The sequence below is a fragment of the Anolis sagrei genome, chromosome 2 (assembly GCF_037176765.1).
Source record: "Anolis sagrei isolate rAnoSag1 chromosome 2, rAnoSag1.mat, whole genome shotgun sequence".
In the NCBI taxonomy this organism is placed as follows: Eukaryota; Metazoa; Chordata; class Lepidosauria; order Squamata; family Dactyloidae; genus Anolis; species Anolis sagrei.
The window spans coordinates 112,407,204-112,431,982 of record NC_090022.1 but is presented as its reverse complement, the minus strand read 5'-3'; the positions used below and the strand labels follow the sequence as shown (position 1 = coordinate 112,431,982).

The window sequence follows — 24,779 nt, the reverse complement described above, 5'->3', positions numbered from 1 at the left end:
TGGTGATAAGACATTAATTTGTCCAACCATTATAAACTCAACTGAGTGCCAGTGACTAACATGGAGGTGAATCTTATTTAAAAGGAAATGTAAGTGATTAATGGGAATCATAAAGTTTAATAATTGAGGGAGCTCTTCAACTCTTAGCTCCCAATGTTTATGATTATTTATCTTTGTCTCCTGAAGGGGAGAGGACAAGCAGGAGCTCTAACTGGCCAAGAGGCAAAAGTATTTGGTCTAAAGAGGAAATACTAGGGAATAGTCATGACCAGGGTATTGAATTGCTGTTGTTCTCCAAGACCATGGGTGTGGGAGAGAAAATGCTTGGAGAAGGGTACATTGTAAAAGGTACAGCATCTGAGTGGCAATTTACAGGAACTAGATAGCATTTTCTGTATGTTTGAGTGGCATAAAAGGAACACTAACAAGTTATTAGTCAGCAACTCCACAAACTTTATTTCCAGACTACAGCAAATGACTTGCCATTCCCTTTAGCTCTCCAAGATCTCTTCTACCCTCTGAAAAGACTATACAAGTGGGCACTACAGGAGGGCAAAATGACAAAGCTGCAGAATTGTATTCAAGCACCACATTTTGAAAGCAGAAATACAGATTTTTCTGACCACCCATATGCAGTAGAATCACATTGGATTTTATATAAATTGGTTTGGCTTAGAAGGAGTCTTAAAAATTTCACAACAGTCCATTCGTAGACAATTCTGCTCTGTCTTCTGAGCCAGTGCCAATTTTTTCTTCCTTTTAGATTTACCCATCTCACTCCATGCGGATGACGATTATGATGATGGGGGATTTGTAACTCCAAAGGTTCCTGAAAGTAAGGCAATGCTGTCAGCTGTGGAAAAAAGAGAAGACATGGAAAATAAAAATGGTATGGGAATTTCTCTAGTATCTAATTTAATATATGTGCACTCACTGTGTTAGTCTTCTCACTGTCTTCAAGAGTTGGAGCTGCAATGGTAATGCATGGCTCACTTGTTACGGTATATTAAGATGATATGAATTGAGCAGTTAAGAAAGCGTCACAGGATTCTGTCCCAGCAAATAAAACAATGTGGGTTTCATTTCAGCCATAATAAATAAATTTTGTTATAAATATCCTTCATAAAAGAATGAATAGATGGAAGTGAATTTCCCCAAAATAGGATGGATCCAGATTATCTTAGTGACTAATATATAAAAGCTGGTGAAGTGTCAAACTTTTAGGTGCACTTAATGGTGTTCAGCTCAACCATCCACTTATGACCTCATCATATGGGGCTAGAATCAGCAGCATACACTGATATAGCCCCGGTTACCCATAGAGCTGACCAGCTCCTATCAGATGACATTATGCCAGCTCCATAGGTGAATGGGAGGAACCAGCATGCCACTGCAGCAACACGGGAGGTTTCCTGTGTTGCCTGTATCTATGGGAAGAAGCCATGTACTTCAAGTGCACTCATGCTTCCCCCCATGTGATCATTACGAGCCTTGGGGTGGCAGATTCCCCAAGCCTTGCAGCAAAGCGGAGCACCACTACCTCCTGCCTCTGGGTGTCCGATGAGGTTGTTAGAGGAGACAGAAGGTATCATTCTTAAGACAGGCACCATTTCTTTCCATGGGCTCCTTCCCACTCCCAATTCTCCTTACTCTCAATGAGACAGGAAGCAGCGTTCTTAAGACAGATACCACTCCTCTCCATGGGCTCCTTTGCTTTCCCTCCCAATCCCCACTTCCAAGTATGCACTCAACATTTGTGCTTCAAAATACATCTAATTTAGCCTGATCGCTTTATCAGTCAATGCATTTTAATTCAAAAGTTTTTAAAATGTTCTTATTTCATTCATTTTTTTCTTTATTGCAACAGTAGTGCAAGAAACATAGTTTTTTTCAGGTTAGTAAAGCAAAATCAAATCCTGCACACTGGATATTATTGCATGTTTACAAGCTATTTAACAAACCTGCTGCCTAGGACTATCTGCTGTGTTCACTATGGGTTGTTGTACGTTTTTCGGGCTGTATGGCCATGTTCTAGAAGCATTCTCTCCTGATGTTTTGCCTGCATCTATGGCAGGCATCCTCAGGAGTTGTAAGGTCTGTTGGAAACTAGGAAAATTGGGTTTATATAGCTGTGGAAAGTCCAGGGTGGGAGAAAGAACTCTTGTCTGTTGGAGGTAGGTGTGGATGTTTCAATTGGCCACCTTGATTAGCATTTGATGGCCTGACTGTTTTTAGGTGTGCCTTGTTACTGCCTGGGGGAATCCTTTGTTGAGAGGTGATTAGCCATCCCTAATTGTTTCTTCTCTGGAGTTCCCCTGTGTTTATTTACTGTTATAATTTTAGAGGTTTTTTTAGTAGTAGTAGCCAGATTTTGTTCATTTTCATGGTTTTTTCCTTTATGTTGAAATTGTCCACATGCTTGCGGATTTCAATGGCTTCTCTGTGTAGCCTGACATGGTAGTTGTGTTCGCCATTTTGTTAAATAAAAAACTGGATTGTCTTCCCAGAGGCCGTTTGTTTTCCCAGGAAATATTAATATAATTCTTATAAGAGTAAGCTGGCAAATTCCTCTCTGCTTTTCATTTTAGAAAAAGAAAGCTTTTTCCCTGGGTTTTTAAATTGGGTTCAGCCTTTTAAATCCCCCAGAGCACCCATCTCCCTTCCCAAAGGAGTTCTATGAGCAGAGAAATTTGTGTTTATTGTATTATTTGAGAATCTCATACTTGCTGACGTCTGCTGAATAAGGCCAATCATATTAATTCAGGCATTCAATCTTTAAATATTAGCATATTCTTGAACAGCTGCTGTAGATAGCCTTTCCTAGTCTTTGCACCATTTAAATTCTCATGATGTTTCCCTCTCTGTGTGTGTAAATCGCGTATTTTGTGCAATCCTTGAAACATGGATGTTCAAAAGAGATCACAAAAGATCAATGTGATCAATTCACATAAAACTATGCCATAATTCTCTTCCATTCACACTCGAACACAAAGAACATTGAAATTTGAAAACTGCAATAGTTTGCACTGCACTGGGAATAGAGGGTCATAAAGTTTATGAAATTGTGTGTGCCTTGCCTGCAGAAGGTCCCAGTTCCATTCCCTGGCATGAATCTCCATTTCACAGATAATGGAAGAGAGAACAGCTATGACTGGGAGCTGGGTATCACAAAGATAAACCTGGTCCTCCAAAGATGCAAATTTGTCCCAGCTGGGATGACAACATTTCTCAATATTGGGTGCATCCAGACAGATTTAAAAGTTCCATTTTTATTCTGTTCTTTCCAGTGTTATACTGGATTAAAATAAACTCACCTGGGGAGATGGGTTGTTGTTGTTTTTTTAAAAAAATCTCCAATTGTACTCTGAGCTGACAAATATTCTGGGATAAACAAAAATAAAATCAGAAGGAACAGGAACAAAATATGGTACTTTCTAGTATTTTTAATCATTATGAATGAGCCCTTACTCTCTTAGGGCTGTGGTTACTGTGTTCTGGCAATGGATTATGTCTTCAAATGAAGTAAGGAAGTTCCAAAACCAAAGCGCAGCCATGAAGAAGGCTTTTCCTGTGTTTCAACAAGATGTACCTGTGATGGTGGTTAGGTAGAAGAGGGAATCACAGCAAGTGTTGTTTGTCACCCAAAACCCCATTTGCATAATCATTAAAGTTACAGAGGTATTCTCCTTTATTGCTCTTAGTAACCCAACTCAGGATGCACTTGGTCTGGACATATTATTTCCTTTGTTTCTGATTCTTATTTCTACACAACTTGTTATAATCAGCATATGCCTTCTACATAATCCCTAGTGTCTATGTTCACATTATGTCTAGAACTGATATGAATTTGATCTTTCTTTCTTTCTTTCTGTACCATCCATAATCCACAAATGCAATGAAGATGCAAAATGAGTCCTTGTGCCTGTTGAAGCCAAGGCCCATGCACAAAATGGACTGCATAGATAAATGACAAATGTACACTTAGTTACTACAGACCAGGGATGCCAATTACCTGATTAAGAAAAGGGAAAACCTGCTTCATAGTTGACAAGAAACCCTTGGCGATGTATGATAAACAAGATCCCCAAATCTACTTTTGGTCTCTCTTTACTCCAGATGACCATATATCCAAATGGAAGAATATGTGGACTGTAATATCAGCACAAGGCCAGATTTTTTTTTGTTTAGTTGTGAGTTTCATTGGATACTTGAGGTCTGGTATTCCATAAAACTGTTGACCTCTATTTCTTAGAATACTTTCTAAATCCTAGATGGTTCTTTAACTTTTATACTCTCCACTGCTCTTTTTATACAGAAAAGATCTAAATTGAATGTAATTGTTCAAAGCAACGTTTCCCTACCCACTACTTTATAGCCTTCTCCAGTAATGAAAACTTGGTCTAGATAATTTCTCAGCCCTCTGCAGTAGATGTTTAAGGTCTTTAGGATGGGAGGATGGAGAATTGTATCCTTTCTGTTTGCAGCCACATAAGCTCCCTTCATGAACTGCATAATGACCCATATCATTTGTGTCTCTTCTTGCACAGTAGATACTTGAGAAACAAAGGAGCATTTTCTAGGAATGTTTTATTTATCTAGAAAATAAACATTATTGTTTATAAATGCTTTATTTAATCTTAAATGAAATCCTTCCACTAATCTGCTTTTCCACAATTGTTTCCACAGCTGAGTCTACACACCAAAGAAGAGTTCATATTTTGATACTTTATGTCATGGTGGCTGTATGCTTTGCCATGTATGCAGGTCTCTTATCTCTGGTCCTGATCAAGCGTAAGTGATCTCTCTCTTATTCAGAACAAAGTCCATTTCAGTGTATTGTCAGGAGCAATCTGAATTAACAGTTTGTATCTTGCTGTGCATTTCATCCTGCACGATTAGCTGCCGAGGGCTAAAGCAACATGCTTCAACCATTCTGACTAATAAGCAAGTATTCAAAACATACATATATTACTGAGTCATCCAAACCTCCACCCCTGTTCCTGGGTGATGTAAACACTGCATTTTCATTGTGTGTATTGTGAATAAGTGATTTTAATTGATGTTTTAATAATTAATTTTAATTGTATGGCTTTAATGGTATTTATTTTTATATTTATATGTAATGGCATTGAATTGCTGACTGCTTTAAGGCTGCCCTGAGTCCCCTTTTAGGATACAAATATGTGAAATAAATACATAATAAATAAATATACTGTATATTATTTTTCCACAGTGATGCAAAAATAATCTTTAGATATCAGTGGTGCATAAGTCTTTTGAAGCAAAGAGAGAAAGATCTTTAAAAAGCTATCAACTGTGTCCCTGATTTGGCCACTGAGCTTTCCTCAACAGGAACAACTATCTATTTTTCACCTATTCACCTATTTTTTACTTATTGGCTTTCACCTATTCAGCTTTGTCTGTTTAATCTGTGGCTCTCATTAACAGCAACATAGGACTCTGCTCTGATAACTGTTTCTAAATCATACTTGACAAATATTGGATTCCTGAAAATATTTTCTCTCTCTCTCTCTCTCGGCATTTAAAAAAGCCTTATATGATCTATTTCTGATACTCTGCCTTCCAAGCTTCTGAAGAAGAAACAGTCCTTCACCATGTCTCCTTCCTCTACCATTTCCCATTGGATCAGTTTTCACTGTTGCTACAAAGGTCTTGGGAAGTCGGTTGGGCATAATGGTGAGGGCCATTAGATGATCCACAAGGAAGCTGTGGTTCAATTAGGCTCTCTTTGGCAGCGCAATAAGAGTAGCAGCAACATGTCTTTGCCTAATTTTCCTTCTCCAGACTCAGCAGTGTCGGAGGAGCTACAGGCCCTAAACTTGAACTACTCAGAGATGCTTGTGGGAGGTAAGCACTATATCGTTATTACTGTTGTTAGTATTGCAACTACTGCTACTGGTATTATTTTTGTTACTATTCCTCCTATAATTTAGTTATATCTCATCATTTTCCAACCCCAGGATTCAAGGCAGCTTACAAATAGATAAAATACTAACAAAAGTTCACTTCATGAAAAACATACAGAAATATAATTAGATTATGAATAGAATTAAAAACAATTTAAAAGCATATCCATTGAAAAGCAACATATACGGACAGTACACACCACTGTTTAATCAATTTCCCCATAAAAACAACGAAATCTTCACCTGTACAGGAAGGACACCATAGAATGGGCCAGTCCAGCTTTTCTCTAGGATCACCCAGAATATCAAGGCAGAAGAGCCCACATTATCAGCTTTGAACTGGGTCATCTGAGTCCACACTGTCATATATTTCAGTTCAAAGCAGATGTTGTGGGATTTTATTCAGATATGTGAAAGGGGCCCTAGAAGGCCTTCTCTAGTTGTACCTGTGAAGGTGGTGGGACAGACAGAAAGACCTCCCCGGAAGACCTTTAAACCTGGGCAGGCTTACAGGGAAGAAAATAGTATTTCAATCTCATAGGGCTTTGTACGTCAGAATTAGCGCTTTGAATTGTGCCTCAAAATGGATCAGAAGCCAGAGAATGGTAGGTTACATACCTGTGACCATCTTTCTTCGAGTGGTGCTCTGCGAATTCACACTTGTGGAGAGACTGCGCCTGCGCGGGCTCCAACGGAAACTTCTACATTTTAAACTTTTCAAGTTTTGGCGGTAACCCCGCCCAGCCCCGGCAGGGGATAAAAGGGCGCCCCGCGCACACCGATCCAATTCCTACGCCGCTACGGTAGCGAGAAATTGGAGGTTTGCTTGAGGGGAGGCTGGGCGGGTTAGTGTGAATTCGCAGAGCACCACTCGAAGAAAGATGGTCACAGGTATGTAACCTACCATTTTTCTTCATGGTCTCTGCGAATGCACACTTGTGGAGACTAGCAAGCTTAGGTCCCGGAGGCGGGAAGAAGGCAAACCGACTATTCAAGTCAAGGGCCAAACAATTTTATTAAGTGCAAACAGTTACCAAACAAGAGGTTGCAATCACTTCCGAAGAAGGGCACAGTGCATAAAGCTTATGGGAGTACGTGATCCTCCCGGTCACGTGAAGGTGACCAATTTACAGTGAAAGACACTCAACAAATGAGGGCATTCTTGAACAATCAAATAAACTTTTGACCCTTGGAAAAAACACAACACAGTCATTGTTAAAGACACTCATGGCAATGAGGGCACATTAAGTAGTTACACAAAAACAGTTTTGTCAACAAGTGCAAAAACACATTTGTAATGCAAAGTCGTCGATAGCGACCCAAAGTAGCACCCGTAATGAGCCTCCACGAGGCTATAGTGCAAGGTTGCCTGCGCCCCAGGCAGCAAGGGTATCAAGTATATAGGTGTAATTACATTTACCATCACCGGTAAACAGTTGTATTCAAGTAAAAAACATGTAAATAACATTCACAACCATATACGGTACCGAAGAAGTCCATGGTACCGACAGACATACAAAAAAGAACTTGCAGAGTTCTAAGGCGGACATGATCCCAGAATCGCTCTCCCAAAGGCCATATCAGGTGTATGCCTGGTGTTTAGTCTATAATGTGCAACAAATGTCTGTGGATTCTTCCAAATGGCCGCTTTACAAATAGCGTTCAAGGGAATTCCCTTAAGGAAGGCCGTCGATGTCGCCATAGCCCTGGTTGACCGAGCCCGGACAACCGAGGGGGGTTGTTGTCGAGCCAGCTGGTAACAAAGCTCGATAGTCGAGGTGATCCAATGAGACAAACGTTGCGCCGTAATCGGCAAGCCCACCTTATCATGGGCATATGCAACAATCGTTGAGTCCTACGAGACTGAGCAGTTCTGTCCCTGTAACACAGTAATGCTCTCCGCACATCGAGCATATGGAGTCTTTTTTCCGTCGGGGTAGAGGGAGATTGACAAAACGAGGGAAGGACAATGTCTTCATTGACATGGAAGGGGGACACAACTTTAGGGAGGAACGTCATATCTGTGCGGAGAACTGCCCTATCCTCGTGGACAACAAAGTATGGTTCGTCCACACGCAGTGCCGCGAGTTCCGACGGCCTACGGGCCGAGGTGATCGCGACCAGAAAGGCCACCTTCCATGACAGAAGTCGAAGATCGATCGATGCCAAAGGTTCGAAGGGAGCTTGTGCGAGCCGAGCCAGCACGAGGTCGAGGTCCCAACCCGGAGTTGGGGGGCAGACCGGGGGATGGAGGTTATTGAAGCCCCGCAGGAAAGACTTCACAGAGCTATCCTTGAACAAGGAAGCTTCCCCTGCGCGTTGAAGCTGCCAGGAGATGGCCGCCAGGTGAGACTTGAGCGACGACAGCGACAAGCCCCGTTCTGTAAGGTGCAGCAAGAACAAGAGGATCGACGGTACCGAAGGTCGACCATCGTCCAACCCTTTCTCGGAGAGGAAGGCCTGGAAACGATTAAGGCACGCCGAATAGCATCTCTTGGTAGCAGGCTTATGAGCTGCAGCCAGGATTGGCAGAACTTCTGGGCACTGGGACTTCAGAACCGGATCCTCCACGCCGAAATATGAAGAGAAGCGAGGTCGGGGTGGAGCAGTAGACCCCCTTCCTGAGAGAGCAAATCCTGCCGAAGTGGAAGGCGTCTCATCCGTCCCTTGGACAACTGGAGGAGGACCGAGAACCACGGTTGTCGTGGCCATTCCGGCGCTATTAAGATACAGTTCGTTTGCGCCGACTGGATCCTCTCGATCACCCTCGGGATGAGCGGGAAGGGTGGGAAGAGGTAGAGCAGATGTCTCGACCAATCTAGGAGGAATGCGTCTCCGAGACACCCCGGTACCGTGTTCGGAGCAAGCCTGGCACCGAACTGCGGAAGCTGAGCGTTTTGCGGTGACGCGAAGAGGTCTGCAACTGGGAGGCCCCAATCCTTGAAGATCTTGGCTAGTTCGTCGGGGTTCAACCTCCATTCGTGAGAGGTTGACTTGTTTCTGCTGAGTGCGTCCGCCTCGACATTGGTCTCACCCGGAAGGTGTAGAGCTGTTATCGACACCGACCTGGCTACACACCACTCCCATAGTTCCAGTGACAGCTTGAGAAGTTTTCTCGAGCCCGTTCCGCCCTGCTTGTTCACGTAGAACATTGCCACCATGTTGTCCGTAAGGATTTGGACAGACTTCCCGGTGACCAGGAGGGCAAATGCCCTCAGGGCTTTGAAGATCGCCAGCAACTCCAAATAGTTTATGTGGCACTGTCTTTCTTGTGGGGACCAGAGGTCGTGAACTGAGAGGTCTCCTGTATGGCATCCCCATGCGAACATCGAGGCATCCGTCGTGATCGTGACAGCTGGGGGCTCTGAGTGGAATGGAATGCCCCTGCAGACATGCTGGCGGTCCATCCACCAGTTTAGAGAGTCCTTCACCGACCTTGGTACCAGCAGGCGTTTCACGGCACTGTCCCGCATGGGATTGAAATGGTCCAAGAACCATCTCTGGAGGGGACGGAAGTGGAGCCTCAACAACGGTGTCACCATCACCGTGGAGGCCATATGCCCAAGGAAGATCTGTATTTGCTTTGCTGGAACTACTCGGGATCGACGAACTTTGAGCGCCTCGGCTCGAAGAGCCCTGAATCTCTCTTCTGGGAGGAACACCGACTGGGAGAGAGAATCGAACATGGCGCCTATGAACTTTATGCGAGTGGTGGGCTCGAGATGAGATTTCTCCTCATTCAGCTGGAGGCCCAGGTCCTCGAGGAGGGAAAGCGTCCTTGCCACCTGAATCCGCAGGAGGTCCGGGGAGCGTGCTGCCAACAACCAGTCGTCTAGGTATGGGAAAATGCGGATTTTTTCCCTTCTGAGGGCTGCTGCGACCACCGACATGCATTTTGTGAAAGTTCTCGGTGCCGTTACGAGCCCGAACGGAAGCACGTTGAAGGCATACGTCTGTCCCGCTACCCTGAAGGCCAGGAAGCGCCTGTGGTGTTTTCTGACTGAGAGATGAAAGTAAGCGTCCCAGAGATCGACGGACGCGAAGAAGTCTCTGTACCTGAGGAGAGGGAGTATGGACGATACCGTCACCATCCGGAACTTTTGGGGTTCGATGAAGGAGTTTAAGTCTCTGAGATTGAGGATTGGGCGGAGGGAGCCATCCGGCTTTGGGACAATAAAGTATCTGGAGAAGAAGGCTCAATGGTTTTGAGAGTCCGGAAGAGGGGAAATGGCCCCTTTTAGAAGCAAGGTCTCGACTTCTGTCAGAATTGCCGAGGATGGTTCGGTATCGACAATTTGCCCCGTTGGTGGGAGCTCTTCGAACTCCAATGCATAGCCTTCGTCGACAATCTTTAAAACCCATGCATCTGAGGTGATATTTTCCCATGCAGGGAGAAAGTTCGTCAGGCGATCCCCGAACGGTGTCGAGCCGGATGGAAGGATGAGGGCGGGTACCATTGGGAGGGACATGGGAGCAACATCTGTAACGGAACTGCAAACGGTATCGTCCATTAAGGCGTCAAATGCGGCGCCTGGCCTGATTGCCTCCTGAAGCTTGGCGGGATCGTGAGCACTGCTGTTGGTGCTGTCTCCGTTGCTGTTGGGGTTGTTGAGGGTGGGTCTGCTGGGAGGTATGCAGGGGACGGGCTGGCTGGCGGTACTGTATGGTGCGGTACGGGACCGTGTGCTGACGCTTGTACTGGAACCATCTGGTTCTCTGTGCCTGGTTCTGATTCTCGAACCCGCACTTAGCAGCCAGAGTCTTAGACAGAGTCTAAGACTTAGCAGCCAGAGTCTTAGCAGCCACCGTGTGCTGACGCTTGTACTGGAACCATCTGGTTCTCTGTGCCTGGTTCTGATTCTCGAACCCGCACTTAGCAGCCAGAGTCTTAAAGTCGTGATTTGACTTCAGCTTGTCGTCCGTCCCGGCGTGAGCACTGCTGTTGGGATCGTGAGCACTGCTGTTGGTGCTGTCTCCGTTGCTGTTGGGGTTGTTGAGGGTGGGTCTGCTGGGAGGTATGCAGGGGACGGGCTGGCTGGCGGTACTGTATGGTGCGGTACGGGACCGTGTGCTGACGCTTGTACTGGAACCATCTGGTTCTCTGTGCCTGGTTCTGATTCTCGAACCCGCACTTAGCAGCCAGAGTCTTAAAGTCGTGATTTGACTTCAGCTTGTCGTCCGTCCCGGCGTTGAAAAGCCCCAGGGCATCAAACGGGAGGTCCTCGATCACCTGCCTCGATGATGTAGAGAGGCCAGAGGATCTGAGCCAGGCATGCCTCCTGATTGCCACGGCGTGGGCGGTCATCTTGCCCGCAGTGTCCCCCGTGTGCTTGGCCATCTGCATCTGGTGATGCGCCAGAGAGTTCGCTTCTTGAGCCAGGGTGGAAAGGGCAGTGCAATCTTCATCAGACATTCTCTGAAAGAATGGGGCTGCTTTTTCCCAGAGAATTTGCTGGTATGCGCCCATGCAAGCACCATAGTTGGCCATGCGGGCCAGTAAGAGGGCACCGGAGTAGAGCTTCCTGCCTACTGCGTCAAATCTCTTCCCCTCCCGGTCAGACGGCGCCAACGATTGCCTCCCAAACGCCTGAGCCGCCTTCACGACCACCGAGTTAGGATCGGGGTGGTGTTTCAGCCATTCCAAGCCCTCATCGTCCGTTCTGTACCATGATTCAATCTTTTTAGAGGTTGGAGGGATGGAGGAGGGGGTTTTCCAAGAGCCCTGGATCACTTCAAGGAGGTAAGGGAGGAAGGGTAGAAGAGGAGCAGGTGGAGACTCTGATTGCACCCTCTTGAACACCAGGTCTTGTACTGCCTTGGAAGTCTGCTTGACCTCCAAGCCTAGAGCGTCAGCCATGCGAGCCATTTGATCCGCAAAGGCTCGGACATTGTCCGTGGGAGATGGTGGGTCCACTTCGTATGCGTCATGAGTGGGTGATCTCTCGATCCCGAGAGATAACACGGACCCCGAGTGTACCGATCCCGGTAACTCGCCATCTTCCTCCTCGTCATCGGCAGCCACGGATTGGGGAGGAGGGGATGAGGAAACATCCCGACTCGGTTGTTGAGGTGGAGCCGCTGGGGGGGCCTTGGAGGCCGAAGCCTGAATGGCACGGGCCAGTCTCATAGTCTGCCTGCCCCTTTCTGGAGTCTCCATCACCGGAGAAGTCTCCTGTCTTGCCATCATAGTTGTCAAGGTTGTCACAGACGGGAAAAGCTCCTGTCTGGCTGTCACATGTCGAGCTGGTGCCTCGATCACCGTGTCCACCAAGATCACTGGGGATGCGGGCTGTTCCAAAGGCAGCTCTGTCAACGGCTGTGGCTCCCGAGCAGGTTGAGAGGCCGGCTGGGGTTGAGCAGATTGCAAAGGCGATGACCTCGTCGACGAGGTGGCCGAGGAGGCAGTGGTCTGCTTTCGGGAAGAAGAAGAAGGCGAGGATGGAGGCGGCATCGTCTTCCTCTTCTTCGCCGGTGGCTGAGCCGTCTTCGACAGAGACTTGCCCGGGGTGGGCGGGATGGAGGATGAGGTGGAAGCACGCCGAGATTCTTCTTGAGATCGGCGAAAGGCAATGCGAACCGCCGTGGAAGATGGCGGAGTCGCCGATGTCGACCTCGTGGACCTCATCGATCTCACCGATGCCACCGAGCTAGTCGAGGAGTGTCGGATGCGTACGGTCTCAGTCGTGACCGTGCATGGAGCTTTCTGCTTCGTAGGCTTTGCAGCCTTGGAAGCTGTCGACACCGAGGCCTTGGAAGCTGTCAACATAGCTGCTCTCGGTCTCTTCTGTGCTGCCTTTTTCGCCCTTGTCTGGCGAGGCTCGGCCTCCGTCGAGGGATCGACAGATTTTAATGTCGATGCCTCCTTCGACGTCGATGTTGATGTCGAAGGCCTGGATACCGCAGCCGACGTCGACGCCGATGTCGATGTTGAAGGTACCGGAGCCAACGTCTGCTGGTACAGGAGGTATCGAAGCCGATGAACCCGGTTTTTACGGGACTGTGCCGTCAACGATTGACAATGACGACACGAGGAGGTGATATGTGCCTCTCCAAGACACAAAAGACAAAGAGCGTGCTTGTCCGAATCAGGAATCTTCCTCGGACAATTCGCGCATCTTTTGAAGTGAGTTGTTGACATAATACTGTCGAACAACTCGAAGAAAATTCTATCAAAAATCTCTATCCAACAATATCTCTATCCAACAATAGAAGTACCGAAGCGAGCCGTGCGGCGGAAAAAAAGGAATTGGATCGGTGTGTGCGGGGCGCCCTTTTATCCCCTGCTGGGGCTGGGCGGGGTTACCGCCAAAACTTGAAAAGTTTAAAATGTAGAAGTTTCCGTTGGAGCCCGCGCAGGCGCAGTCTCTCCACAAGTGTGCATTCGCAGAGACCACGAAGAAAAAACTACTCTAACAAAGGCTTTCTTTGCATTTTATAACTAGTCTCACTCAGTAAACTGGCTGCAGTTCTTTGGTTCAAATAAAATTTCCAGAGACTCTTCCACATCAGGTCCCTGTAAAGTACCACTGCAATAATCCAAACAGGCTGTAATTAAGAAATGTATCACTGTGGCCAAGCCAATCAATTTAAGCAACATTAAAGCTCTTCAATATAAGCAGTTCTTGTTAGTTCTGTTTTGAAGAACATTGCCTTTATGGAGGTGGCAGGGATGGAGGGCTTTGAACTGCTGGGGGTCATTTCTGAAATGTGTTTGAGGCTGGTTGGCTTATGAATGGTTCAGGAGGGACATCAATCTTTCTCTCTTTTGTACACACACAAACATACACATTCTGCTTGGTTCACTATTTGCCCTGCATTTGAAATAATGGTTCCAGGCCTAATGAAAGACCTTTTGCTGCCTGAGTCAAGAATAAACCACAAGCAATCCAGACAAAACTGATCAAGTATTTGATTTCAAACCAGAATCTTTGCAAATAGAACAAACATACCAACTACATATAACCAAAACAAATGAATAAATCCCCACATATGCCATCTATCATCAAGTTGATTTGAAGCAAAATGATATACATGTAACAATCCTACTTTACTCTAAGAACTAATATAGAGACTTGTCAAGAGGAATAAAGGAAGGGCCATTGACAGACTCATACTGCTCATAAGCTTCATTTTTTCTCCTCCAAATTAAAAAAAATCCTTTGGTATGGGAAGAATAATGGATAACACAACTGGCATGGGGCAATTTACCACAATCACACAGTCTTTGGAAAACATCCTAGGATGTTTCCAGGACACTTCCTCGACGTAGCCCAACAGATGCCATCATACGATGTAACACTACTTCCAGCACAGCTCTATAGAGAAAGCGTTCTGGCAGCTTGCTAGGACGCCTCCCCGAGAACATAGGGAGTTTCCTGTGTTCTCATTGAGAAGAATGGGGGAAGCCAGGCAGCAACACTTCCCTCCCGTGGGATAAGGTAAGCGCATAGCAGGTGATGTGGGGCTCAGAGCAATGATTTTCCACCACTGACCACCAGTTTCCTCCCATTGCCTGCCAGAGTCGCTACGCTGTGTGGAAAATCCTCCTGCTATTGCCCGGCTTGAGGACTTCCATCGTATGAGGTCCTTAGTGTTGATTGTACACTTCTCAGACCATGTAATCAGGTGTGGAGTAATGGAGCAGGCATGTTGAGGTGGTCTCCACAGCATCTGTTCCCTGAGACAGACCTCCCACTTTGGTGCATAATTCCTGAAGATGCAGAAAGGAAGCATCTGATTAAACGAAAGCAATTGAAGTGCAGGACTCTGCTACCTCTAGAGCACACTCTACACTTTTTTGTAGGTGGGTTGCATTGATCCCATTCACAGATTTGATTCTTTAAAAATATTTAGAAAATACAAGAGTGTTTCAGGTTCAGGCAACTTATAGCCTTTGGGAGAAAAGACTATGAATCTATGCTGCTGAGTGCTTCACTCTTTCATTGCCACCACTGACAGCCTCAGCCCCTTTCCCCCACTATTGAATTGACAGCTAGACTGCAGTGCACCACCAAGGGTAACCTGAGAGCCCTAGTTTGTGAGTATTTTGGTTTTTTCTTTCAGTGTGGAAGAGCTTGGATTACATTCGAAAGATTATGGGAAAGAACATAAGGATCAGTGAATTTCAGAACATCACAGGTGAGGCTGGGGTCACTGGGCATGTTCTATATTTGGACCATTTTTCTTCTGGTTTGATTACCTTGGGGTGGAATTCTGAAAGAAACCCAGCAAAGCAGAAAAAATAGAGCCATTAGGAATGGAAGAGAAGCCCAGAACATTCCAGTAAACACCTGGAGATCTTCCTTCCTGAGTCGTGAGATGTTCTGTCCTGGACAATCCTGGCAAAGGACTGAGAGTATCCACTTCTGTTCTGTGAACAGCAGCTATGGTGGAGGCTCCTTGGCTTTTAAACAGAGGCTGGATGGCCATCTGTCGGGGTGCTTTGAATGCAGTTTCCCTGCTTCTTGCAGGGAGTTGGACTGGATGGCCCATGAGTCTCTTCCAACTCTATGATTCTATGACTCTAGGTACTTCCATCCTTCCTTTCTAACCGACAATAGAGGGGAGGTAAAGGGAGTGGGAACAAGAAGAGAATTACGTGTAGATACGTGGACTTCTATGTTCGTATACTGACTTCTTCACAGTTTGTACATTTACCACTATGTAATATTGGACAAATCAATGGAAATAATAGGAACTTCGTGGGTCATCTAGCCCATTCTGTTCAGAGCTAGTTCTTCACTCCAGGGGCTTCAAAGGGAACAGAATGATGCCATAAAGGACCTCATCACGTTGAGGTCCTTTATGCGAGGGACAGCAGGGGGACAAATTATTAGGTTTGTTGATAAGAATTAACAATTAACCAGTTATTAATCTACTCACCAGTTACTGACTTGGTAGTCTGCTCCAAGACTCCTAATAGTCTCATATCCCAGATACTGCAGAACAAAAACTGAATCTGGGCCAGAAGCTCTTGTGCTTCCAATGCTTGGGGAATATAAACGGTTGCAATCTTGCTTGTCAAGCTCTGGTTTGGGGCTCTGTTGCCCTGTCTGAATTTCCTGTGGTGTTTGCCAGAGTAGTTTGGCAAAGAAATGAATAACAGCAGTCCTATCATTAGGTAGAAAAAGACAGATTCCTCAGGCGGCAGATTTTTTCCGGGAAAGATCAGAACATAAGTCGTTACACAATGTATTGTAATTTTAATTGCCAGGAAGGGGAGGAGTCGTTTGAAAGATCTTCTGTCTCAGCTATCTTTAGGACATCATGCACCGGGATTGTGGCGCAGCTGGCTGAGTGTCAGCTGCATTAAAGATCACTCTGACCAAAAGGTCATGAGTTCGAAGCCAGCCCGGGCTGGAGTGGGTGTCCAGCCATTGTGTAGCCCGTTGTCGACCTTTGCAACCCGAAAGACAGTTGCATCTGTCAAGTAGGAAAATAAGGGAGCACCTTGTGTGGGAGGCTAAATTTAACTAATTTATAAGGCCATAAAGAAAGAAGACTCCGGGGAATGTGGAATGCGGAAGAACTTCATCGGTGTTGTTGATGGACGATGAAAAGCAGCAGCTCCCCTGGTGGCCAGAAAAAAGTTAAATAGCCTTTGTCTGTTAAATGTTGTTTGTCAAACTGGCATTGAATGTTTGCCATATATGTGTTTACTGTAATCTGCCCTGAGTCCCCTGCGGGGTGAGAAGGGCGGAATATAAGAACTGTAAATAAACTGTAAATAATTAAATCTCGGAGAGCAGCAAAATGCCCTGTGCTGGTTCTGGTCACTGCCAGGAAAATCAGAATAGAAAATATTTTGTTCTAAACTGGATCCAGAATATTTCAGAAGCTCTTCTGCAGGAGGAGGCCCTTCAGGATTGAATTGGAGTCAAGAAACAAGTGCAGATTGCCTGCAATGTTGAGAAAAGCAGGTGATGTGTATGCCCTGCCGACAGGACACTGAATTGTCAGCTGCCTCTGTGTACACTGAGGTCTCCAAACAGGGCTAAGCATTAATAGAATCTTTTGCTTTTCATTTGCTTTGCAGCATCCATCTGTGGCTGGGGAAGGTCTCTGGTTCCCAACTCATGCCCCAAAAAGTGGGCAATGAAAGAGAAAAATTGCTATTACTTTTCAACTGAGAAGAAAAACTGGACTGGTGCCCTGTTGCACTGCATTAATCAAGAGTCTGATTTGGTCAGTATCTGGTCTGATGAGGAACAGGTGAGTCCCTTTTCTTCTGTCATGATGGCTGAGGAGCATGTTCTTAGCAAGGCAGCCTCCGGGCGTCTGCTTGCCTCTCTCCTCTGCTTCTTCTTCAAGGTATTAAGGTTTCAAAGGAGTGAGTTTCTAGGTGGTACCTTTCTTCAGAATAATGGAATATAAATGTTTGCATTGACAAAGAACTATAGATTTTAGTTATTATCTTCATTTTAATACATTTAAAAGGACATGATGCTTGCTGTCCAAAATTAGATATTCTCCAAGGAGGCAGAGGCAAAGGCTCCAGGTCTTGCACAATCTGAGCAGCACTCTTGGAGGTCTCTTTTTCATATGCTCAGTCCAAACCAAGTTGATATCACATGATACTAGGACCCTACCAATAAATCACTCCCACTCTTTTTAAAGGCTGCAGATGGATCTGTGAAAAGGGGGAAGGGTGTTTTAAGCTCAGCATTGCATTATAATATGGCTTTAAAATTCAAAAGAATAGATGCAATACACATGGATTATGTCAAATATTTGCTGTTTTATGTATAAAGTCTTGTATGCTGAGTTGCCCTTAAACACAGTCCAGAAAAATCTAGTCCAAAACAGGTCAGTAAGCTTGTTGAGAGCCAGCACTGAATAGTGTTTTTCTTGTTGGACTATGACTCAAGAGACCAGGGTTCAAATTCTTGCTTAGCCATGAAAACCCACTCTGTGATGTTGGACAAGTCACACCCGCTCAGCCTCTGAGGAAAGCATAAGGCAAAAGACCTCGCTAAGAAAACCTTGTAATAAAATTCAAATGCTTTTAAAATAATTTATTTCTATAACATTCTTTGCTATTATTCGTATACTAGGCGTATGCTGTTTTTTTTTTTAAAAAAATGCTGATTTTACCAAATTTACAAACAATAATTTATGAGTGACGTTTGTATAAAAACATTACAAAGGATTGATATAGGAAGAGGTCTGTTAATTACTGTAATGGGCTGTACCGACCCTAATTATACCACTGTGCAGGCCTGTAGCGAGGGAGGGGGGTGTTAGGGGTTCAACCCCCCCCTGAAATTTTTCAGGTTAAAAAAAATAAACCTGGTTTACTCATGAATTTTAACTGGTTAACCAAATCCCCATGCTAAATCTATGAGACACAAAAAATTAAGAGTCCCTCCAGAACTGCAAGCACTATCTCAAGCAAATATTGACAGTTTATTCACACTGCCATTACTTGCAGCAATAGCCGATGTAGCGAAGCAACCAAGTTGGAGGGGGGGGGGGTTAGATTAGAAGGCCCTCATGAAGGAGACCAGACTTGGTGGAATTGGTTGACAGGGGGAGAGCTGCTGGCTATTGAAGGCTGCTCTGCCCCTGCTGTGCTCTTTGCTTTAGTGTGAGCTAAGAGGCAGATTTCAACCCCCCCCCAATTCCCCCCCCCAAATTTTCAAAACTCCCCCCCCCTCCCCGAAATTTTCAACCCTCCCCGAATTTTTTTCTGGCTACAGCCCTGCCACTGTGCACACTTAAGGCCAAGGCCAAGGGAAAATGGGCTCTCAAAGGTGACATTGTGCAGAAGCAGATCAAGGAATTCAAAATGCAAGAACATGACTCGTTTCCCCCCAATAGCTATGAGAACGGTACAAAAAAGTAACTATTGTACAAAAAAGTAAGTGAATGCAAAAAATATCCAGCAATATCAATAATCCAAACAAACACTTTCATGTCACTGAACAGCTGTTAATGTTTAGTCCTGGTGTTAAGAATGTTAAAACCTGACTTACTACACATTACAGTCCTAAACATTTTCAATCATAAGTATATTTGTCAGGATTTAGTAACTAAGAAGTTTTGGAGACTGCAGCTTTAAGAAAAATAATTCATAACTACAAATTAATATTTTTGCAGAGTTTTCTAAAGGATAATCTCAATGCTTCGACACACTGGTTGGGTATGACTGACATAGAAACAGAGGGAAAGTGGAGATGGAAAGAAGGCAATTTGCATGTATCAATAGCGTAAGTACAGGTTTTTTTGTAATGCTTTCTAAAAGCTGGATATAACTGCTTCACGGTGCATGTTCTAGTATACAGTATGCTGAGGAAATTGAATAGGTGGAGGTAAACTTTGAGACATGGCCATAAAATGTCCAATTTTCAATATAATGGCATAATTAAGCTTTAGAATTACAGGCAGTTCCCAAATTACGAACAAGATAGGTTCTGTAGGTTTGTTCTTAAGCTGAATTTGTTTGTAAATTGGACCAAGTGTAACTCCAGCCATGTATATATAGAAAGAGAGGGGGGGGAGGGGGGAAGGTTTGGATAGCATAGGGAAGGGTTATCACCCCTGTACTGTGCCCCTATTCAGAAAATTTCGTGGCACTTTATCTCCTGGAGATAACTGGATTTTTTAAAAAATGGTTTGTTGTGGAAACAAGGATTGGTGATAAAACTTTAATTGAGACACCTTTTGCCCATGAATACTCTTCCAAGAGGGAATTTCCTGTCATAGAGGTAGATTTCTCTTACTTCCTGTATAGTGAACCAGCTTTTTAGATATAAATTTCATCCACATTCTACCAAGACTGGCAATTACAAGGTAAGTTATCTGCTAGCACATGTCTTGCAAGGACAAATACCATGACAGTGGCCTCTCTATAATAGCCAATTTTCTTATTGGTTCTATCATAAAAACATAGGGAAAAAATATTAGACTGCCAAAACTTTGTTTTTGCGGGACATCCTGTAGCACATTTTGCTATAGTTTTTCAATGAATATATCCTAGAGTCTCAAGCAAGTCAACATAGTTTGTGGCAACTACAAAAACAAAATTTCTAGAGCATAACAACTACTTCCAAAGTAAGTACTGCACAATTAAACAAGAAATAACACTTTCAAACCAGGAACAGATCCCCCCCCCCCCCATAATTTTCTTACTAGATGGAAGCTAAAATCTTTCAGAATAATCTTTGTAAGAATGTTAAAAACTGGTAATGAAGAATGAAATACATGGCTACCACTACACAGGTGGTGATTCAGACAAAAGAACAGGCAATGGATGTCCCTGACAAGTTCCTCAGTGAAGAATAAGTCGGTCCATTTTCTTATTTGTTCAAAACTAAGTCAAATAATATCTATTATCTTAATACAGTAAAAAAAAAAATCCCAATGTTAATGTTCAGTACAGTTTGGGATGGTTGCGGCATTTGGAAATGCATTAAAATGCATCTACTGTGATTAGTAATGTTAAAGACTCTTTAGCTATTATTGACAAATTCTACACCAGGCAAAATAATCTGGAGTAGTCTGCTCTGATACTATCTTGAATACATGGGCCGGAGCCCACATGTACTATCATAGAAGTACTCTCACAATGGGTTCAAGGCAGAAAACATTTTCTTTTGCGCATGGAGCCATGGAGCAAATGTCTTCCAAAGATACACTGTATATGTTTGGTTGTATATTGCTTCCGACTATGCTGTAATTCATCTATTTGCTATCAGTGCCCCTTCCTATACGATAATGTGAAATGTTTGCCTTCCTACCTGCCAAGCTACAAAAATCAACATGCTTGATCAGAGTCATCAAACCTGCCATGCAATACAATGAGAACAAATTGAAAGGTTTGAATCAAATTCTCCAACTTCTTCATGCATGTCCTGAACACACACTTGCCTGATGACTATCTTCTTGAGTGCCTCCACATAGCATAGACTGCTGTACTATGCGTGTCCTTTCCTGGTGGGATCAGACTTGGTCTTGGTTACCTTAGATTACATAGACTTTAAATTCTAAAACAATACTGTTTAAACAATATCTTCTATATTGTAATTTGAAGTATATCCTCTAGCTTACCTTCCCTACTATGGTATTATTTAAACTGATAAAGTATTATCAAGATCAAATCAGAACAACCAACCTGGACAATGTTAAAATAATTTTCTAGTATTCTGTATTGCTGGCTGAGCAGAAATAGCACAGAGACTAGCCACCATCCTAGTACCACCCCTGTAGGGCAAACTGCCAGCAATGTCTCTTTTGCCTTATGGCAACTGTCACCATGCACTGCTAGTCCTAGTCATCTTAAGTCAACCGCAAGAGCACTTCCCATGATGTATGACATATTTGCTCAGGAGTGTGAATGTCAGCCACCCAAGCTGTTGTGGTCTCCTGCCTGTCAGGTCTCAAATTGCCCTTCCGTCTGTGATTCCCTTTCATTTAAGATGTCTGGTAGTGTAACTCAAGCAACCGAGAGTATTTGGAGAGAACTCTGCCTTTTTGTTGTTGTCACAAACCCATCACATATACCTCCGACCTTACAGATAACATTTCGGTTGAATTCAACAGATTCCCTAAAATTATATCAGTTCTAGGATAGCTCTGATTTAGTTTGAAGGGTGAAACATTTACCTGGGCTTTTAAATTCTTTGTGTGTTGGTTGGTTGTATTACCGGGGGGGGGGGGGGGGGGCAGTTTTTGCTTCCTCTTTCTATCTGAAGCAAATATTATGCACATGAGGTTCTTGTCCCTGCTAGCCTGGCTGATGATTGACAGAATTGCTTGAAGCTTCTCCATCAATCATAGGCAAGGATTTTCTTTGTATGTTGTGGAAGGCTTTCATGCCCGGAATCCTCCTCTGAGGATGCCTGCCATAGATCTGGGCAAAAAGTCAGGAGAGAATTCTTCTGGAACATGACCATACCACCTGGAAAACTCACAGCAACCCATCTTCTTTATACTTTGGAACAAGAAGTGGGCAGGGGGCTTGTTGGTTTGATCCTCTCCAACTGAGACATTTTGGGAACCTTGGCAACATAGCTCTCAATCCCTGTCTCCACTCGTCTTCCACTAGATTTTCTCTAGTTTTCATTTATTTACACCCAGTTCATCCTCCATATCCATGGGCTCTAAGTCCTCCAATTCAACTAATCACAGCTTGAAAATATATGGGAAAAATCCAAAACTTCCAGCCTCAGATGTAGTCAAGTGAATTTGGGCCATCAGACCTCTTGACATCAGGGGCAAATGCAGAAAATTCTGGAGCCATTTTTCTGTCCCTGAGTCCTTCAGGGGAAACACAGACTGTTAAAAATGCCAGCAAGACCAAAAGTAGCCAGAAGTGGCTTAAGGGCCACACTGGGCCAATTCCTACATTAATCTCTCATCTTCAAGGTGGCAGCAGTGTCTGCTAATAATAATAATAACAACAACAACAACAACAACAACAACAATAATAATAATAATAATAATAAATTTCTTATCTGTCTCTCCTCGTGGCTCAGGGAAGGGAGTATGAAGTGGGAAGCATGAGGGCATTATGGCAAGGACATGGGGAATGCTCCTGGTGGCTATATGTTGAAGACACATATTTCTGTTCTTCTTTCAAGGTTTTGGGATAAAGGAGAGCCAGAGAGGAGTCAAGAGAAGAATTGTGGTATCATACAATCCAATGGGACATGGTCTTCTGCTGTGTGTTCCCTTTACCATCACTGGATTTGTAAAAAGAAACTAATCTGCTGAAATGTATCTCTTGGATCTCTTCCTGAGAAAAGGATATTATGAAAATATGTTTGTTCCCTCCTTCTCTCATCAAAGTCTTGCAATGCTTTGCTGCTGGCAAGTAGCTGAATTTAAGATATTATAGATTTTGCCATTATCCTGAAATATTTTCACATGTCTCACCTCAGCCCATAACCAATTCACAGGCTGACTGTGTGGCAGGTGAAATAATTGTTCCTTAAATGCAAGTCCAGTAAACATGTTCCTATTAACCATATGGATGGTGGAGAGCACACTCCGGTGAGAAAAAGGAACTGGATACAATGTTTAAGCATAACTAGTCTTCCAATACATTAAAGTCAGTGTGGTGTGATGGTTTGAGCCCTGAACGATGATTCTGGAGACCAGGGTTCAAATCCCTGCTCAGCCATGAAAATCCACTGAGTGATTTTGGGCAAGTTACACTCTCTTGTTGTTTATTCATTCAGTCTCTTCCAACTCATCGTGACCTCATTGACCAGCCCACATCAGACCTCCCTGTCAGCCGTGGCCACACCAAGCTCCTTCAAAGTCAAGCCAGTCACTTCAAGGATAACATCCATCCATCTTGCCCTTGGTCGGCCCCTCTTCCTTTTTCCTTCCATTTTCCCCAGCATCATTGTCTTCTCCAAGCTTTCCTGTTTTCTCATTGTGTGGCCAAAGTACTTCATCTTTGCCGCTAATATCCTTCCCTCCAGTGAGCAGTTGGGCTTTATTTCCTGGAGTATGGACTGGTTGGATCTTCTTGTGGTCCAAGGCACTCTCAGAATTTTCCTCCAACACCACAGTTCAAAAGTATCTATTTTCCTTCATTCAGCCTTCCTTATGGTCCAGCTTTCACATCCATAGTTTACTACGAGAAATGCAATTGCTTTAACTCTGTGGATGTTTGTTGCCAGTGTGATGTCTCTACTCTTCACTAGTTTATAGAGATTGATCATTGCTTTCCTTTACTGGAGGACACACTCTCAAAGGAAAGCAAAAGCAAGTCTCATCTCAACAAATCTTGCCAAGAAAAAAACTGTGATAGGGTTGTCTTAAGGTTGCCATAACTCATAAATATGAAGGCATGCAACAACAACAACAATAACACTGAGCTAATGCAAGTCTTTCCTCCCACAGGAAATAGCAGCATTGGTGGCCATTTTTAAAAAATAAGGGTGTTTTTTTTAAAAAAAAATGGGATTGGGAGTTTAAAATAAGCCTACCTGCATAAAAATGGTCCCACGGTTGCTCCATTCCTATCATTATTATGCCATGAATACTTTTTGAACCTTAAAAAATATTCTTTAATCCATTTTCAGTGCAACAGAGTATATCTGGCACTTTCAGAGAAAGAAGTAGACACAGAGACCCCAGCACTGGTTTTGTAATATCTATATTGGTTACACAGACAAAGGGGAAGCATCATATTTACTCCAACATTCACTCATTCGCACTCACCAACCTCCTCCATTCAGACCTGTTGCTGGAGAAGACAGGCAGGCAGAGAGATGCTGCATTCCTCACAGATCTGCCACACAGTCAAAAAGGAAAAGGCCTCCTTATGTAGCGCTGTTTGGTTATCCATTACTTGATTGTTTAGATAATCTCTGTCATTCAGCTCAGACCTGCTGGAGCCTTGTCAACTCTGGAACAGATAGGTTGTTTAACCTCTTTAACTTAGAATTATTGTCTTTGACTATTTAAATATGTGTTGCTTGTAACCAGAGTTCTCAGGTGAGTTCACATCAGCACCTTTCTTGCTACAGTTAATGAATTCTTCACCTCCTTTGTTCTCCATAATGCAGTTTTCCAGGTTCCATTTTTAGAATGGTGTCTTCAGCCTTGCCAGTCCCCAGCCAGACCACAAAAATGCAATTCATTTAATTCACTCACCACATCTTCACTACAGTTGTTCTACAGAGCACAAAAATCAGATACTTTAAATGCATGCATGTATTTAGCATGTTCTACTTTGGTTCTTCACTTGGGAAGGAGTATGTCAGAAAGCCAATACATGTTGTTGGGCTTTTCCCCTTACAATTTATGAAAAAGTTCCTTTATAATACAAATGTATTTCACTTTTGTAAACACATAGATACAGTCGGTGGTGGAGGAATGCTTAATTAATCAAAAAAG

At 44.0% G+C, this 24,779-nt stretch overlaps 1 protein-coding gene and 1 long non-coding RNA gene across 4 annotated transcripts in view; one reads left to right on the top strand and one right to left on the bottom strand.

The window, feature by feature from the left end:
• LOC132768729 (CD209 antigen-like protein E) overlaps positions 1-24,108 on the top strand; it is a 46,728-nt gene extending 22,620 nt beyond the window's left edge. For all 3 annotated transcript variants that reach the window (XM_060764912.2, XM_060764910.2, XM_060764913.2), the window contains 7 exons: positions 764-889; positions 4,687-4,791; positions 5,806-5,868; positions 14,991-15,065; positions 16,963-17,138; positions 19,026-19,135; positions 22,508-24,108. In XM_060764912.2, the coding sequence (XP_060620895.2) occupies positions 764-889; positions 4,687-4,791; positions 5,806-5,868; positions 14,991-15,065; positions 16,963-17,138; positions 19,026-19,135; positions 22,508-22,640 (788 nt within the window). In that variant the 3' untranslated portion in view covers positions 22,641-24,108. The remainder of the gene's footprint in view (positions 1-763; positions 890-4,686; positions 4,792-5,805; positions 5,869-14,990; positions 15,066-16,962; positions 17,139-19,025; positions 19,136-22,507) is intronic.
• Positions 430-24,174, bottom strand: LOC137096060 (uncharacterized). Its single transcript, XR_010909207.1, has 2 exons — positions 24,102-24,174; positions 430-853 (listed from the first exon to the last, which is right to left on the bottom strand). It is a non-coding gene; the product is annotated as an uncharacterized lncRNA (long non-coding RNA).
• Positions 24,175-24,779: the final 605 nt, after the last annotated feature.